General features: G+C 62.0%; 1 protein-coding gene across 2 annotated transcripts in view; it reads left to right on the top strand.

Annotated features, from left to right (window-relative positions):
* ZC3H3 (zinc finger CCCH-type containing 3) overlaps positions 1-15,448 on the top strand; it is a 102,564-nt gene that overhangs the window by 58,125 nt on the left and 28,991 nt on the right. Inside the window, exons 5-9 of one of the 2 annotated variants that reach the window (XM_017883424.1) lie at positions 2,699-2,886; positions 9,857-9,899; positions 9,977-10,132; positions 10,230-10,299; positions 12,661-12,792. In XM_017883424.1, coding sequence (XP_017738913.1) covers positions 2,699-2,886; positions 9,857-9,899; positions 9,977-10,132; positions 10,230-10,299; positions 12,661-12,792 — 589 coding nt within the window. Of the gene's footprint in view, positions 1-2,698; positions 2,887-9,853; positions 9,900-9,976; positions 10,133-10,229; positions 10,300-12,660; positions 12,793-15,448 lie in introns of both variants that reach the window. The other variant, XM_017883423.1, reaches the window with a different exon arrangement.

Genomic DNA, 15,448 nt, shown 5'->3' with positions numbered 1-15,448 from the left:
GGCGTTGAACCCATCCTGTGCTGTGGGTAGAGCCGGGCATGCAGGAGTGGGTGCTTCCCGTGAGAGTGCAGCCTTACCATCTATTCACTGGAGCCTGTGGGGAGGCAGGGAGCTGGGGGCTCCTGGGAGCAAGTCCAGGCTGGCCCTGAGCGGCCTTTCTGGGGCAAGGACCACAGTTAGCTCTGGCCCCAGTTGTATGATGGCCAAGAGGCTCTGTGAGTGGCTGGTGCTGCAGTTGGGGGTGCACCCTGGCCACCAGCCCCCTCACCCTCCCAATGCTGCCCCAGCCCTGGGCTGGCGTATGAAGGAGCAGCTGGCTGTGGGCGGTGAGACTCCTCAGGCCTGTGGGTACTGTGGGGCTGGTGCAGGGCCCTGGGCTCAGCCTGACTGTGGGATTTGGGGTCAAGCTGAGTGTCCCCTAGACGGTGGCTGTAGCTCCTGTGGAAGGTCAGAACCTGCCTGTGAGCCCCTGGGACTGACAGGGTTCTCCAACCGAGAGGCTGGTGCAGGAGGTTCTGCCTGGCCTGGCCCTCCCTTCAGGCCTTGTGCCAGGATAAGCTGAAGGTATGGGCCATGCACCTGCTGGGCCTGCAGGCACCCGGAGGCCAGGGCTGCACCGGGACCCCAGGATCTGATGAGAGCCTGGAGGTCTGAGTCTGGCCGGCAGGATGCCTACCCTCCACCCTTCTGGTCCAGACAGTGCCCGGCCAGGGGTTGGGGAGCAGCTGGAGTGTGCAGGGCACAGACAGGATGGGTGGGAGGTGGGGCCAGCAGACCACTCAGCACTGCCAGGCCCCTTGGTGGGCTCTTTCCTGCCAAGATTGGTGTTTGTGAACTAGAATTTTAATTAAAGGAAACTGGGTTAAGTGCTCTGGCCGCAGTGCTTGTACTTACACTGCAGCTCCAATCCCTGGCGCCAGGCTCTCTCTGCTCCCGTTCTCTCTAATGGGCCCTTGGAGGCCCCCGGCTGCTGAGAATTACCCCAGCTTGCAGGCAGAGGGACCGAGGCCCGGAGGGGTTGTGGGGCTGAGCGGTGGGGATGGCGGCTGAACCTGACAGCGGGGCTGCTCCGTCCCCAGTACCACCAGGTCTGTTGGCTCCTCGTGGGTAGCTTTGACGGATATGCTGCCGTCCCCCTTCACCTGCCCCATCCAGCCAGACAAGCGAGCCCCACCTTCGTGCTTGCTATAGGTCTGAGTCTAGGGGGCGCCCCACCCTGGCCCAGACCAGCCGGAAAAGGGTCTCCTGCAGCTGTGGGAGAGTTGGGAGGCTCGGGTATTCCACAGCAGAGGCCTGTGCAGCTGCAGGGCCATGGGGACCGGTGTGGCATGGAGAGCGTAGAGCAGGGGCACAGCCCTGTGCCAGGCCTGAGCTGCCCGCCCTCGCCTCCCACTTGACTGGTCCCTTTGCCGCCTGTGTATCCATGGCTGCCCAAAAACGTCTTGCCCACATTTGCTGCCCAGATTTGCTGGGGGCACGGTATCCACCTCAGGGGTCATGGCATCCTAAGCAGAATGTGAGCCCATGTGGAATGAAGCTCAATTTGCATGAGCTAATCACTGCTGAAATGCACCCTGGCAGCCCCGTGCCCTGCAGAGGCCTATGTCAAGCCCTGAGACCCCCACTTTGGGGGCTGCTTGCCCGCGGGTCCGCAGGGCTGTGGGTGTGGCTGGCAGCTGCAGGGAGGTGCCTCTGGAGTGCAGCTCAGGCCCCTCCTGTCTTACTCTGCCCCTTGGCTTCCCGGAGGCTGTGGAGTATCTGGCAGGAGTGGGGGCTGCCAGGGCTCAGGGTCTGTTGGCCTAGGTCTCCTCCTCTAGCCAGGGTCATCTGCTCAGCTAACTCCAGGGGCTGTCACGGCCTCTTCAGCCCTTGGACTTGCATATCCTTCAACCTGCCTGGCCAGGGATCTGTGAGGCTGTCGCTGTGCACTCTCAGTGCAGGGCTCTCTGAGCTGTGGATGAAGGGGAGGCAGGACAGGGTGGAGCTGACCCTATGATGTCTGTGGTCCTGAAGGCTAGGGTGGTGTGTGCCGGGGCCGCTTTGGTAGAAATAGCCCCAGCCTTGAAGCAGACTCAAGGGAGCCTCAGCCCAGGTACCAAGGGCCAGGTGTGCTTCTCACCAGCACGTGGACACCTGCAGCCCCTCTGCCCTGCAGCCCCAGGGACCCTTACCCCGCAGTGCACAGCCAGTTGGCCAGGGCGGGGTGGTTTTGTCCACGGGAGAGGCGTGCACTGAAGGACACTGCTCCCTCACCGTGGCTCTTAGGGGCTCAGGAGTTCCCAGCCTCGTGGGTGGGGTCGGGGGCGCCACTCCCTGGGATTCCTTGTCAGTGTTCCCTGATGACGGCCAAAGTGTCCCTGAGGTGGGGTCGGGGCCAGAGGGGACAGAAGTCTCTTGGCAGCTGGGCCAGTGGCCGGTGGTCAGCGCAGCTGGAGCGTGTGCCCGCCGCAGGGTCAGCGCAGCTGGAGCGTGTGCCCGCCGCAGGGTCAGCGCAGCTGGAGCGTGTGCCCGCCGCAGGGTCAGCGCAGCTGGAGCGTGTGCCCGCCGCAGGGTCAGCGCAGCTGGAGCGTGTGCCCGCCGCAGGTGCTGCTCCCTGTCCCCCTCGGGAGGCCAGGCCTGGGCTCGGCCTCTGACACTGACCATCAGAGCTGTCGTTTGTCCTGGGGCCAGGTTTGATGGGCATTTCCTGTCTCTGCAGGTCCCTGGTGCTGAACCGCCTGCGTCCAATTGCCAGCGGGGGTGGGAAAGCCCAACCGGGCTCCCCTCGGTGGCGGAGCAAAGGGTACCGCTGCATCGGAGGGGTCCTGTACAAAGTATCTGCCAACAAACTCTCCAAGACCTCCGGCCAGCCCGGCGATGCGGGCAGCAGGCCGCTTCTCCGCACAGGTGAGAGGTGAGGGCGGGGCGCTGGGAGGTGACACCGTCCGGCCAGTGTGTGGTGGGCACTGCAGGCCAGACCCCCAACCTCCAACATGCTGTGGCTACTCTGGGCCTTGGCTCACGCCCCTGTCTCAGGGAGGAGGTCAGGGGCCTCATGCTCCTGGGGAGCCAGTCCAAACAAGCACTTCCCAAGTGGGTCACCTCCCAGCCTGGGAGTTAATTTCACTCTTCCATACACCCAGCGCCTTCGTACCCATCCCTAGTGAGACTGACAGGGCAGCCGGAGAATGGAGGGTGCCAGGAGGCCTTTCTCTGGCATCCCCTGGGAAGGGCTCTGGAGTGGTGCCCGGTTCGTGTGACTGAGTGGCCCCTGATTTTCTGTGGGGTAGGGGAGAGTTGCTCACAAGCACTGTGTTTCGCTTTTGGAAAAAGGATGAGGCCAGGTACGGTAAACACGCCCGGGCGAGCGCACACCTGGGGCCGCGGTGCCCGTAATCGCATTGGCGACGCCTCGACAACTGTGTCTGGAGGCAGCCGGCGCCGCCACCTCACGCCCTCCCAGCCCAGGGAAACAGGCTCAGGAGAAGGAAATGCTTTGGATTCGCTTATCCTACAAATTAACTAGAAAAATATTTTGGTTTCAGTCCAATTTTACCCTTTCTTGTCCATCAAAAAAAAAAGGGTGGGGGAGATTGCAGGCGGTGTTGGGATTGCAGAGGCTGGGCCCTGCTGGCCCCCCGACCTGCCTGGGGCCTAGAGGGAGAACAGGTTCAGCCCTGGAGGAGGTGGACTCCGAGGGCAGGGTCTGTGGGGGTCAGAGGAGAGGCGGGAAGCGTCCTTCCCTGGAAGCCAGCCTCACTGGCCACCCTGCCTGACTGTGTTCCTAGTGTTCATCTCTGGGCTCCAGGGGCTTCCAGGCTGTTTCCTGGGCAGGGTCGCTGGGAGCAGCATGGGGGCCCTGGCACCTGCTTCACAGGGCTCTGAGCCACACTGTGTCTGGCCAGTGCCCCTGACCATGCCTGCAGGCTAGTGGCTGGGGCTGTGGGGGCCTGGTGAACTGGGCGGGAATGAGTCCTCACTTGCTGAGGATCTGGTGAGAAGCCCTGGGTCCCTTCCTGGGCACTGTGTCACTCCTGTGTGTGCCTCCGCTTCCCCACCCGTACCTTGAGGGACTGGGCCGTGTGATTTGTGTGTGTGGCCTCATCTCTGCTACACCCCAGGTGCTCAGTGCAGGAGCTGGCTGAGAACATGGGGGCCTTGGTGAGGCTCCGCCCCTGGGGGATGCTGCCGTGGGTTGGGGGATAGGCCCTCCTGTCACCCAGCAGGGCCTTCTCTGGTTACCTCTGACCCTCTGACTCCGGAGCTTTGTGGCATGTGGGGCCCTACACACAGCTGTTTGTATCATGGAGGGCAGGGAACTCGGGCTCATCTCCAACAGTCATTCCCTCAGTGAAGTATAAGCCCCTGGCTAGTCTCTGGCACAGCAGGTCCCAGGTGCCCGCGGCCATCCACCCACCACCAGCCTTGTGGGCCAACAGGGAGCCTGAGCAGTGGAGCTCCCGGGGCCGGCAACAGGCGCTCTGAGGACGTCGTGCTTGACCCCCCAGGGACAAAGCCATGAGGTGCCTCTCTGCTCATGCCGGGTGGTCCCATCTTCCCCCTGGGCCTCCTTGGCAGAGGCCAAGCCCCACGTTGGCTGGCACTGTCCTGAGAGCACTGACCCGGCAGGCACAGTCCTGGCACTGGCTTTCCTCTCTGGTCCTGAAGGCAGTGGGCAGAGCATCCGGGCTGATCCCTCTGCCCAGGGAAGGGTGCCCCGAGCCCTCACCTGCCTGCCTGGGTGGGAGGGTGCCCTGCACCTCCCACGGATGCTGCCTCTGACATCCCTAGTGCAGGGGGAGGCGTGGGCTGAACACACGTGAAGATTCCTAGGGCCCACAGGCGTAGATTCCTAGACTCGTGTCCAGTCAGGCGGTCAGGGAGGCCTTTCTCATGAGCTGAAAACTGAGAGGAGCTCAGAAGGGACAGGAGCAGCAAGAGCATCCCTAGATGACCATGCAGAGGCCTGGGCGGGAGCGTGCAGCGGTGTGAGACACTGCAGGACCCCGTGCACAGCCAGCAGGGAGATGAGATGGGTTGGGGGCAGGCAGGGTCTGCCTGGCACCGCTGCACCCCCATTCAGAAAGCTCCCGGTAATCATGATAATAGCATTGACTGAGGTTGATGGTTAAGTGGCCAAGACAGCAGCCATGGAGACCATGATGTACCGATGTCCCCGAGAGCCCCGGGCGGCCAGGATAGGCGGCTGAGGCTGCTCCTGGCAGTCAGTCTGCAGGCCCTGCCCTGCTCTGCGGAAGCCGGAGCCAGGGAGGGGATGCCTGCTGGGCTTTCCAGAGCCAGAGTCCATCCCAGGGACCCACCCACTCAGGGAATGGCCCCCACTACAGCAGCTGCATCCCACTCCCTGCACAGTGCCGAGGCTGGCCCCACCTCTTCACCCCAGGTCACGGTGTGTCCTTGGGACTCTCCCCATACCGTGCATCTGTGGGACCCATGGAGGGGCTTGTGGCTTGGGTCTGTCTCCCTGCACCGGGGTCCTTGGGTCGCCGGGATCCTGTGGCCCACTTGTATTGGGCTGGGTGGGCCTGTTGAGGGAGGTGCACCTGCCACCCCGGCTCCTCCCATCCCTCAGTGTCCATGAGATGCCTGTGGCAGGCAGCAGGTTTGCACGTGGCCCCTTCAGACACGGTGCCCACCACCGAATGGCCCAGGGTCTGAGCTTTGAGGAGAAGGGAGTGTATAGCCCTGGCCTGCTCAGCAGTGGGGAGGGGAGGGAGGGGCTGCCACACTCCTCCCTGGGAGGCTGCGGCACTCCTGTGTCTCCCCCTCGGTGCCAAGTGCTGAGCTCCACAGAAGCTTGCCTTGCCATTTACACACATGGCAGAGCCCCGGCGAGCGCAGAGCCCCTGACATCACCACACTGCGAACAGTCTATCCTGGCCACCTTTGCTGACTGGCCCCTGCCTCTGCTGTCCCTTCCCTTGCCCCAGAGCCATCAGAGAGCCAGTCTGGTTCCCCCAGCCCTTCTGGGGCGCATCTCACCCCGTGCACCAGCAGCAACCCAGAGCTCCCTCATTCGGCCTCAGCAACACAAGCAAGGAGGGTCTGGTGCATAGAGGCCGGTGGCAGGCAGGGGTCCTGGGGCCTCCTTCCTCCCACCCCTGCCCCTGGGGAGGCCCCGCCTTCCATCAAGTAGGGCTGCGGCCTCTGGTGTCCTGCTGGCCAGCCTTGGTGGCGACTGTGGCAGTCCTGGGGCTCTGCAGAGCCCAGTGAGGCCGCACCTGCCCTTTGGGTTGACAGCCAAGGCCACAGCTCCAGCTGCCTGGGCCCCCACCAGCCCCGCCTCGCCATGAGGAAGGTAGATGGCTCCCAGCTGTGGGATACTGCTGACCAGCCCACTTAAGAGGAATAATAATTAAAGAAATAAATTTGCTCCCCTGGTGTCAGCAGAAATTTGACTTCAACAAGAAAGTGCAGCCTCTTGGAAGGGGTGGGGGTGGTTGTCCTGGCTGAGCCCCCTAGGCTCTGGGCCCATGACGGCAGAGAACAGTGTGGCTTCGACCCCCAGCTTCCGCACTCCGTGAAGCCGAGCCCTCCCTTCCCAGCCCACCTGCCACCTGAAGGGCTGAGCTCCAGGGCCCCTCCCCGCATACTCCTGTGTAGGCCCCCAATGAACATGGCCCATATATGGCCACCAAGAGCCTGACGGTCCCTGTGATGGGGCAGAGGCCCCAGACTCTGGCCACAGGGCTGGCCTTGGCTTGTTCTGTGTCCCCCAAGCCCCCAGGCACCTGTGGTTGTGGCCCTCCCTGCTGCGGGCCAGCTGCTGTGTGTTCCTGGCACATCCGGCCTCTGCACCTCCCCTGCTCGTCACCTGCCCTCCCTCCCTGGGGTGACAAAGGCCCTGTCTGAGAGCCCCCGCCCCACATTGCCTCTCCTGGGGTGCCCTCTGCTGCTGGCCGCCTTCTCCCAAGGGTGCAGTTTCCATGTACCAGATGGACGTGCCCTGGAGGGCCTGGTGGGCATGCTATATGCAGACCAGGGCTTGGCGCGGCCCTGCCTGACTTCCTGGGAGAGGGCTGGCCTGGGAATTGGGGCTGCCTGCGTGTACCGCTCATCATGGATATTGTCCCTTGGGCCAGGCAGCAGCTGTCCAGTGGGTGCTGGCTGGAGCAGGGACTGGAGGTGCTGAGGAACCTCTGACTGCAGGGCCCCCACCCCGCTTGCCTTACAGGGCCTGACATCCAGCGGTGCCCAGAGGAGCCTGGCCCAGAGCCGGCACTGGGGCACCGAGCAAGGGGTGGGGCTGGCGGGAGCCGAGTCTATTCTGGGAAGATCCTGGGGAAGTGAAAGTTCTCTGGAATGCACGGCGCCTTCTGCTGTTGAGTTGCTGGGGGTTATTCAGTTGAACTTTTTAGCACCTCTCAGGCAGCCCCTGCCTCTTTTCCAGCCAGCTATTTTATGTGCATTTTTTAACACTGCAAAGCATTTGAAAAAGTGCCTCTTGTTCTTGTCAGAACTCCTGTCGTGAGCCTCACACTGGGACTTTTTTTTTTTTTGAGACGGAGTTTTGCTCTTGTAGCCCAGGCTGGAGTGCGATGGCGCGATCTCGGCTCACAGCAACCTCCGCCTCCCGGGTTCAAGCCATTCTCCTGCCTCAGCCTGCGGAGCAGCTGGGATTACAGACATGTGCCACCACACCCAGCTAATTTTGTATTTTCAGTAGAGATGGGATTTCTCCATGTTGGTCATGGCTGGTTTCGAACTCTGGACCTCAGGTGATCTGCCTGCCTCGGCCTCCCAAAGTGCTGGGATTACAGGGATGAGCCACCGCGCCTGGCCGACACACTGGCATGTTTTTTAAATAGCACAAAGTGGAAAGGGAAGTATCCCCCCCCCGCTGCACCCTGTCATGTGCCAGGTGGGCATGTGATGCCGGCATGTCCCTGGCTGGGAGCAGATGGCGTCACAGTGTTACCGGCAGCCTGGGCGAGAGCCTGGGAACCAGCAGTGCCGACAGGCCGCCGCATTGCCGCGTCCCTCACCACACAGTCTGGCAGGTGCGAGGACATGCCTGTGCTGCCTGGACAGGACCCTGCTGCCCACCCGGGGACGAAGGGTCCCAGCCTGAGAACAGGGGCTGCCCTGAGCTCCCCCCCACATTGGTCCCCCCCTCACCAAGACCCTCGTCACCCTCCCTTTGCCCTTGGCCTCCCCACACCCTGCAGGTTTCTACTTTCCTCGGTGCCTCCTTTCCTGCCCCCAGGCACCATTACTAGCTCCTGCTTCTGCACCCGCAGGGCTCACTTGCCACTCAGCTCTGGAGCTGCCCTTTTGAAACTTGAGATGGTCTGAGAGTGGGGACAGTAGGCAGGGCCCCTGAGGGCGAAGGGCAGCAGCACCATTGACCCCAGCCAGGGAGCACTGGGCTGGATACAAAGCACAAAGCGAGGAGTGTGGGGGGCTCCAGCCTGAGGGTGCAAAGGGGCAGTAGGCTTGGGTCCTCAGGTGGGAGCCTGCGGCTGCTGGGCCATCTGGAGAGTGAGGACGAGGCTGCTCTCCAGTGCTCAGAGTGGGGCAGGCCTGGCTATTTGGGGCTGGGCAGCTTTGGGACATCCCTTTTTAAAGCAGAATGGCTTTGTCGCCACCTCAGGTCCCCAGAATTTCTGAGTGATGTCACCTCTGCCTCTTAACTGCAGTGTCCATTTCAGCATTTGCCCTGGAGGAAATTGGATCTGGTCTGGGCAGGATTATGCGCGTATTTGAGGAACCCAGGAAAGCCGCCCTCAGCAGGCTTGCCCTGCCCTGCCCACCCCATGATCCTGGGTGACCTCTGTCTGTAGAAGGCAGGCAGGACTGTGTCACTGGAGCAGACCCTCCTCCTCCAGGTAGCACCCCCTCCCCGCCTCATCCCCTTGGCTCTGAGGCCTCACAGCACTCGGCCATGTGCAGTCCCAAAGTCCATTCCCTTCCTGCCACCGCCGCCCTCTCAGGCCATGGTGTGCAGTTTCAGAAAGGCTGGGGTGGTCCTTATGCTCAGGGTTTTGAGGAGTATCTGATGAGGCACCTCTAAAATTTAGAGTAACAGGCACTAGCCGGGATCTGCTAGGGCCAGCCCAGGGCCTCAGGGACAGGTGCCCTTCCCCCAGGAGCCCGCAGCTGCAGTGGGCAGCCGGGCAGACGCCTCCGCCGAGCGGGCTGTGTCCCCACACCTTCTCTGCTGCATTTCTTTAGTTTTACAGTCCTCTAAAAATCAGAAACCGTTCTTGCTCCTAAAAGGCCAGACCATGTGTGCCCCATGGGCCATATTCACGCCCTGGTCTAAGTGACCCTGCAGGTCCCCCATAAGCCCCAGCCCAGGCTCTGGCAGAGGGAGGTGCTGCTGTTAGCAGCCGTTCTGTTTACAGGGCAGCTTCCTGGGTGGCAGGGGCTGAGGAGAGAGCCAGGAGCAGTGTCCATTGGCCAGTCACTGCCTCGGCCCAGGATGGGCACCCAGGGACATGAGGAAGCCAGCAGGGGGGTTCCGGCCAGCAGAGTGTGGCCCTGGGGAGCCTGACCAGGGAGGCCGCAGGGACAGGTGGGCGGCTCTAGCCCACGTGTCCAGGCCCTCCGAGGGTGCTGCCTGGCTTTGCTGGCTCTGAGGGCAGGGACAGGAACCCTTCCTGGACCCTGCCCTGGAGAAGAGCCAGACACAGGGCCCAGCAGCTCCCCACTCTCAGGTGCTGTGTCCCCAGAGGGGCCTGGCAGGGCCCAGGGCGTCACTGTGGGGAGGGGAGCTCTGGGCAGTTTCCTGGAGGGAGGCTTTGCCTGAGCCGAGGGCTGGGACCCCTGAGGGCCTTGACTAAGGGGGTTAGCAGGGAAAGGGCCTGCAGGCAAGGCTGTGGCCCGCGATGACCCGTGCCTCTCTCCCCAGCAGGCCGGCTGGATCCTGCAGGCAGCTGTAGCCGTTCCCTGGCCAGGTACTGCCTTCGGGCTGGGCAGCGGGTGGGGCTCCCTACTTGCCTTCGGGCTCACACACCTCTCTCCCTGTCTGCAGCCGGGCCGTGCAGCGCCTGGCCATCATCCGGCAGGCACGGCAGCGGAGGGAGAAGAGGAAGGAGTACTGCATGTACTACAACCGCTTCGGCAGGTGCAACCGTGGCGAGCGCTGCCCTTACGTCCACGACCCTGAGAAGGTGGCCGTGTGCACCAGGTGCCCTCCTGCCCTCGCCTGGGGGAGGCTCTGTGCTGGGCCCTGCCCGTGGCCCCTGCTGGCCCCTTCCTCACACCCTTTCCTCCTGGTGCTGCAGGTTTGTCCGGGGCACCTGCAAGAAAACGGATGGGACCTGCCCCTTCTCCCACCATGTGTCCAAGGAGAAGGTGAGTGTAGCGCTGGTGGCCCTGTTCCCATGCACCTTTCTCTGGGGCCTCGGCCGCCTGGCCTCTGGGCAGATGGTGCCCACAGCTTTCCCTGGGCTTGGGACATGCAGATCCCTGCCCTGGCGTCCTTAAAGTCTGCTGTACCGCCTCTACCCCACTGTAGGTTTTGCAGCTGGGCTACCTCTTCCCAGGAAAGCAGCACTGATAGGGTCCCCGCTCACCATGCACAGGGGTCTCTTTTCCCTTCTCCTGACAGCACCAGGCCTTACCAGATCCCCAGGCCCCCCTTACACATGCCCGGGGGAAGGCGGTCCCACAGGTGCCCCTGTAGACCCAGGGCTGAGGCCTCAGGGTCTCTTCAGACTGAGGTTGGCAGGAGCGGGGAAGCTGTATGTGAGGGGCTGGGTGGGGAGGCTGCCTGGGCAGAAGGCAGGAGGGAGGGCTGGAGGGGAAACAGCTGGACTCCTGGCGCATGCGTTGTCCCCGCCTAAAACCCCACAGACTTGCTTGGAGCCAAGGTGGGCCCCCTGCTGGGAAGAAGCAAGAGCGCCCCGGGGCTGGGGTCAGGGGTCAGTGCTGGCGGAGACACGTGGAGCTCTTGTGCCCTGGACTCAGCCACGGTGTGGCCACAGCATGCGAGTGGAGTGAGGGCTGCCTCGGGTGAGGGAGGCGGTGTTGGGCAGGGGTGCTGCTGCCGCAACAGCTTTTCCCCTTGAGGAACTTGAAAAGAATCAGCGTTTTTCTCCCTAATAGAGCTTCGGAACTCTGTTGTGAGCAATTTGGAAATTCACGTCGAGTTTTGGGTTCATTAGCTCCCAGCTCCAAAGCCGGAGCACATTCCAAGCTGTCTAATGTGGACGCCCCGCACCAGTGCCCTGAATTAATGTTATTGTTATTTGTGTGGACGTGGCGGGGTGCAAACAAGGTTAATTGAAATGAGAATGCAGTTTCCTCTTGATAACAGCCCCGCTCTGACAGCCAGGAGGAGCTCCGTTTGCTGTAGAGTTGGCTTTATCATCCCTTTTTATTAGAGCTAATTTGGGCTCTATATCAAAAACCACATTAAGGGAATTGTCTACAGCCCACCACCACCAGCCCCAAACGGGCCCCCAGCCCCTCTCCCCTCTGCCGCTGCAGTTAAAAGACAATTAGAAATAAACTCCCGCTCGTTAAATCACCCTTTGTTTCTTTGCCTTTTCCCTCCCTCCCTCTCAGCCCTGGCCGCTGGCTCTAGACCCCTTCTTCCCTCCTTGGCCTTAGACAAGTTCCTCTCCCATCCCCAACCTTGCCCCAGAAAAGTGACTTTTTAAAGCCTCTGTATCTGCCCAGATCCCCCAGGGCTCCTCAGGCCCCAGCAGCTCTGAGCAGGCTGGAAAGGGGAGGGGGACGGGGGTAGTGGGAGCCGGGAGGGTAGTCTGACCCAGGAGGGAGCAAGGCCCTGGGAGGGGAGTGGGAATAGCCTGGGGCAAGGCTGGAGACCCCAGGGTGCTGGCAGGGGCTCTGTGGGGGCTCCATGCTGAGGCCAGACGGTGACATCTTTGTTCTGGACACCCAGGCAGCCCAGGAGGAGCCCGTGGTGGCCCACAAGGGGCAGGGAGATGTCTCCTGGAGACGGCAAGAGACCCCCTGCTTCCCTCCCTGGGTGGCCCTAGCCCAGCCATTGCTCCTCAGGCCTGAGGTTCCCCCAAATGGGAGGAAAGTTGCGTTGCTTCCCTCTCCCAGCCCAGTGGTGATAACAAGCACTGACTGTGGCCAGCGGCCCTGTGCTGGGGAGGAGGACGCTGCTGGACCCCTCCTGCTGACAGCCTCGGCCTCCACAGTGCTGGCCTGCAGCCAGTGCCACGCCAGGCCTGCTTTCAGGTGGCTCCTGCCCACCTAGAGCCCAGGGACACTGCCTGTGGCCCACAGGTCAGGTGCCTGGAGAGCCCTCTGTTGGGTGCTGGCCTGTGGCTTGTCTTCCCACCTAGACACTGATCCCCATGGCCTGAGAGGCTCCAAGGGTAGCCCTGACCACAGGCTAGTGGTTGGGAGCCCTGGCTGCCATCTTGCCCTGGACGGTGGGCAGGCTCAGAACAGGTGAGGGACTCAGAGGAGGGTGCCCCTGAGGCTGAGCCACAGGGCTGCTCCATGCCTCCTCTGGACAGAGTGAGGCCAGGGGTGTGGCTCACCTGGGAAGGCCGGGGCCCACTTCTGAGCAGCAGCCTCCCTGCCCTGCGGGTCCTGGTGGCTGCCCTTCCTGCCTGCTGGTGCCGTCGTGTCCATTTCTCTCTCGAGCGGGGCCGTAGGAGGGTCCCCAAGCCACCATCTGTGGGCCCTGGAGGGTGGCCGCCTGCTGGCCCTCACTGCTGGCCCTCCCCGCAGATGCCGGTGTGCTCCTACTTCCTGAAGGGCATCTGCAGCAACAGCAACTGTCCCTACAGCCACGTGTACGTGTCCCGCAAGGCTGAGGTTTGCAGCGACTTCCTCAAAGGCTACTGCCCCCTGGGTGCAAAGGTGAGGGGTCCGTGGGGGCTCGAGTGGGCGGGGTTCCTGTGGTTTGGTCGTCCTCTGTTCACTCCCGGGTGCCTGCCGTGGCTGGATGGCCCTTCTGCAGCCCTGAGGTGGTCAGTGTCATCACGTTCACCTCACAGGTGACTGAGAGAGGTCCAGCAACTTTCCCGGGGTTGCACAGCACCAGCACATGGTGGGGTTTGAACTGTGGGAGGGTGAGGCGCAGAGGACCTAGACTTACAGGTGCAGCACGGGTAGCCTGGAAGCTGGCCCCCCATGGTAGGGGTGTGGCGGCTGGGCCGGAGCAGCTCCTGGAATGTTGCTGGGGATGGCAGTGTGGTGAAGGGGATATTGGAGGCCAGGGGGCCGGCAGGGCTATAGGTGGATGTGGGGCCAGCAGCCTCCACAGGAAGGCTGTGGGTGGATGGGACACTCCCACCCAGCCTGGGGCAGAGGGGTGGGCCGGGCAGAGCCGAGGGGGCCGCCTGAGCCGCGGCTGGCGAGGCTGGGGTGAGGTGGCACTGGAGCTCATTGTGGGGCACGACTGCTGGGTGGGGAATTGGGGACCTGGGCTGCAAGTGTCACCTGCAGCTGATGGTTCCGGCTCCCCTCTTCCTGGGGGCGTGACTGACTCCTGCGTTGCGGAGGCGCTCACAGGCTCACCTGTCTGGGAAATTCCCGGCAGTGGAGCCAGCTCCTCCCCTCTGCCACAGCCTGCCCTCCTGGCTTCACCAGGACTCCCCGCCCCAAGCCATGTAGCCTTAGCATCCCCAGTGGGCCTGGTCCCAGGTACAGCCCCCTCTCCCCCAGCCTCTCATGCCTGTTTCTTTCGCTGCCTGGGGGCTCCTGCCCCTGGCCTAGGGCTGGTGGCTGAGGGTGGGGAGGGGCCGGAGTTGGGGGACCTGCAGATGCTCCTTGTCCCTGGCATCTTGAGAGGGAGCCCCGGGGCCTGCAGCCGTGGCTCACTGCCCCTGGATCCTCACACTTCTGAGTGTTGGCGCTGCCTCAGGGTCTGCAACCCCCGTGAAGCCGAGAATACCAGGCACCCCAAGAACCCTTTCCCAGCCCACCGCAAGGACACCAGACCCTAGGCTCTCCTGCCCCTCCCTTGCTGGGTTCCCCTGTGGGGTGCTGTAGAAGCTGGGCCACACACGCCTTCCTGTGCACAGCGCTCTGTGGTGGGCCGGGCCCTTCCCAGCGTCCTCTCCCTCATCCTCAGTCCTCACAGCCACTGCCCAGGAGGAGCCAGCCCTCAGCTCCTCCTGCTGCCAGGGCCAACCTGAAACCTGGCAGGGAATCCCCTCCAGGGAGGTAGGGCCTGGCCAAGGCAGCCCCAGACCCTGTGGGGGCAGTGGCAGGATCCCCATGGAGGCCATGGCTGATTATTGTAAAATGTTTCCATTTAAATGAAAATATCAAAGTGATATTTAGGTCCTGCTTCTATTAGTGGAAGTGCTTACTGCTGCCTTTCCGTTTGTCCGCGCCGCGGCGCCCGCATGATGGATAGCAGCTTGTAATTATATATGGGAAAGCGCTGAGCCGGCCAGATCCAGTGGGGACAGGCGGCAGTCCGGGCCTGCGAGGGTTAATTTTATTCTCTAAATAATGTGAAAAGTGCTGAATCGTCACCTTGCGCCTGAAGTAGAAGTCCTCAAATGGGCCCCAGAGAGTTCATAATATTCCACTGAATCAAGTGAAATTGTTAACCTTGCTTCATAAAGCGATGGCTTGTTAAAGAGCCACATTCCCTTTCCTTGTGAATAATTTAGGCTGGGAGTAAATCTCCGCTCTTTCCCCTTTTGGGGGGCCACGGCTGTGCCTCGGGGGTCAGCCTCTGCCAGATGCTGCCTGTCCTGGATATCAGGACGGGGATGACTTCAGACTGCCTGTTTGTGCACACCTGCGGGGTCTGCCGCGTCCTGCCACATCCTCCCTGGTAGACGTCCCTGTCTGGGTGCAGCGCTGTTTTCCTCCCTTGCTCCATCCTTGTCAAAGGGATCTCCCCAGCTGATAACGTTTTGCTGGGGGGAGACTTTGAGACTAGAAAACCTCACCTTCTCCCCTTAGTCTTAATAGTCAAACGTGTCTATCTGCTGTCAAATTCTGATCCGCTGCCTGCGTCCTTGAACGGAAGAGTTTTCCCTCCTCCGTGCTCACTGCTCGCCTGTTTGTCCACGGGTGTGTCTGGCTGGGTCCATTGCCATCCCCTTTCAATACTCACGCTGCCCTGCCAGGGCTCCTGCCCTTGTGATGTGCCTGACAACTTCTACACCCTTCCTTGCTTTCTGGCACCCAGATGCTCCCAGCACCCGGCGGCTCTGGGACAGCCGCTCCTGGCTCCTTGTGGGTGTGTTTAAGACTCAGGGTCTGGGCCAGGCCTGTAATCCCAACACTTTGGGAGGCTGAAGCAGGTGGATCACCTGAAGTCAGGAGTTTGAAACCAGCTTGGCCAACATCAGGAAACCCCATCTCTACTAAAAATACAAAAAATTAGCTGGTTGTGGTGGCAAATGCCTGTAATCCCAGCTACTCGGGAGGCTGAGGCAGGAGAATTGCTGGAACCCGGGAGGTGGAGGTTGCAGTGAGCTGAGATTGCGCCATTGCACTCTAGCTTGGGCGACAAGAGTGAAACTCCATCTCAAAAAAAAAAAAAAAAAAA

This window comes from Rhinopithecus bieti, unplaced genomic scaffold (assembly GCF_001698545.2).
Source record: "Rhinopithecus bieti isolate Rb0 unplaced genomic scaffold, ASM169854v2 scaffold_13617, whole genome shotgun sequence".
Taxonomy (NCBI): Eukaryota; Metazoa; Chordata; class Mammalia; order Primates; family Cercopithecidae; genus Rhinopithecus; species Rhinopithecus bieti.
The sequence above is the reverse complement of the archived record's forward strand: the minus strand, read 5'-3'. Positions and strand labels throughout refer to the sequence as shown.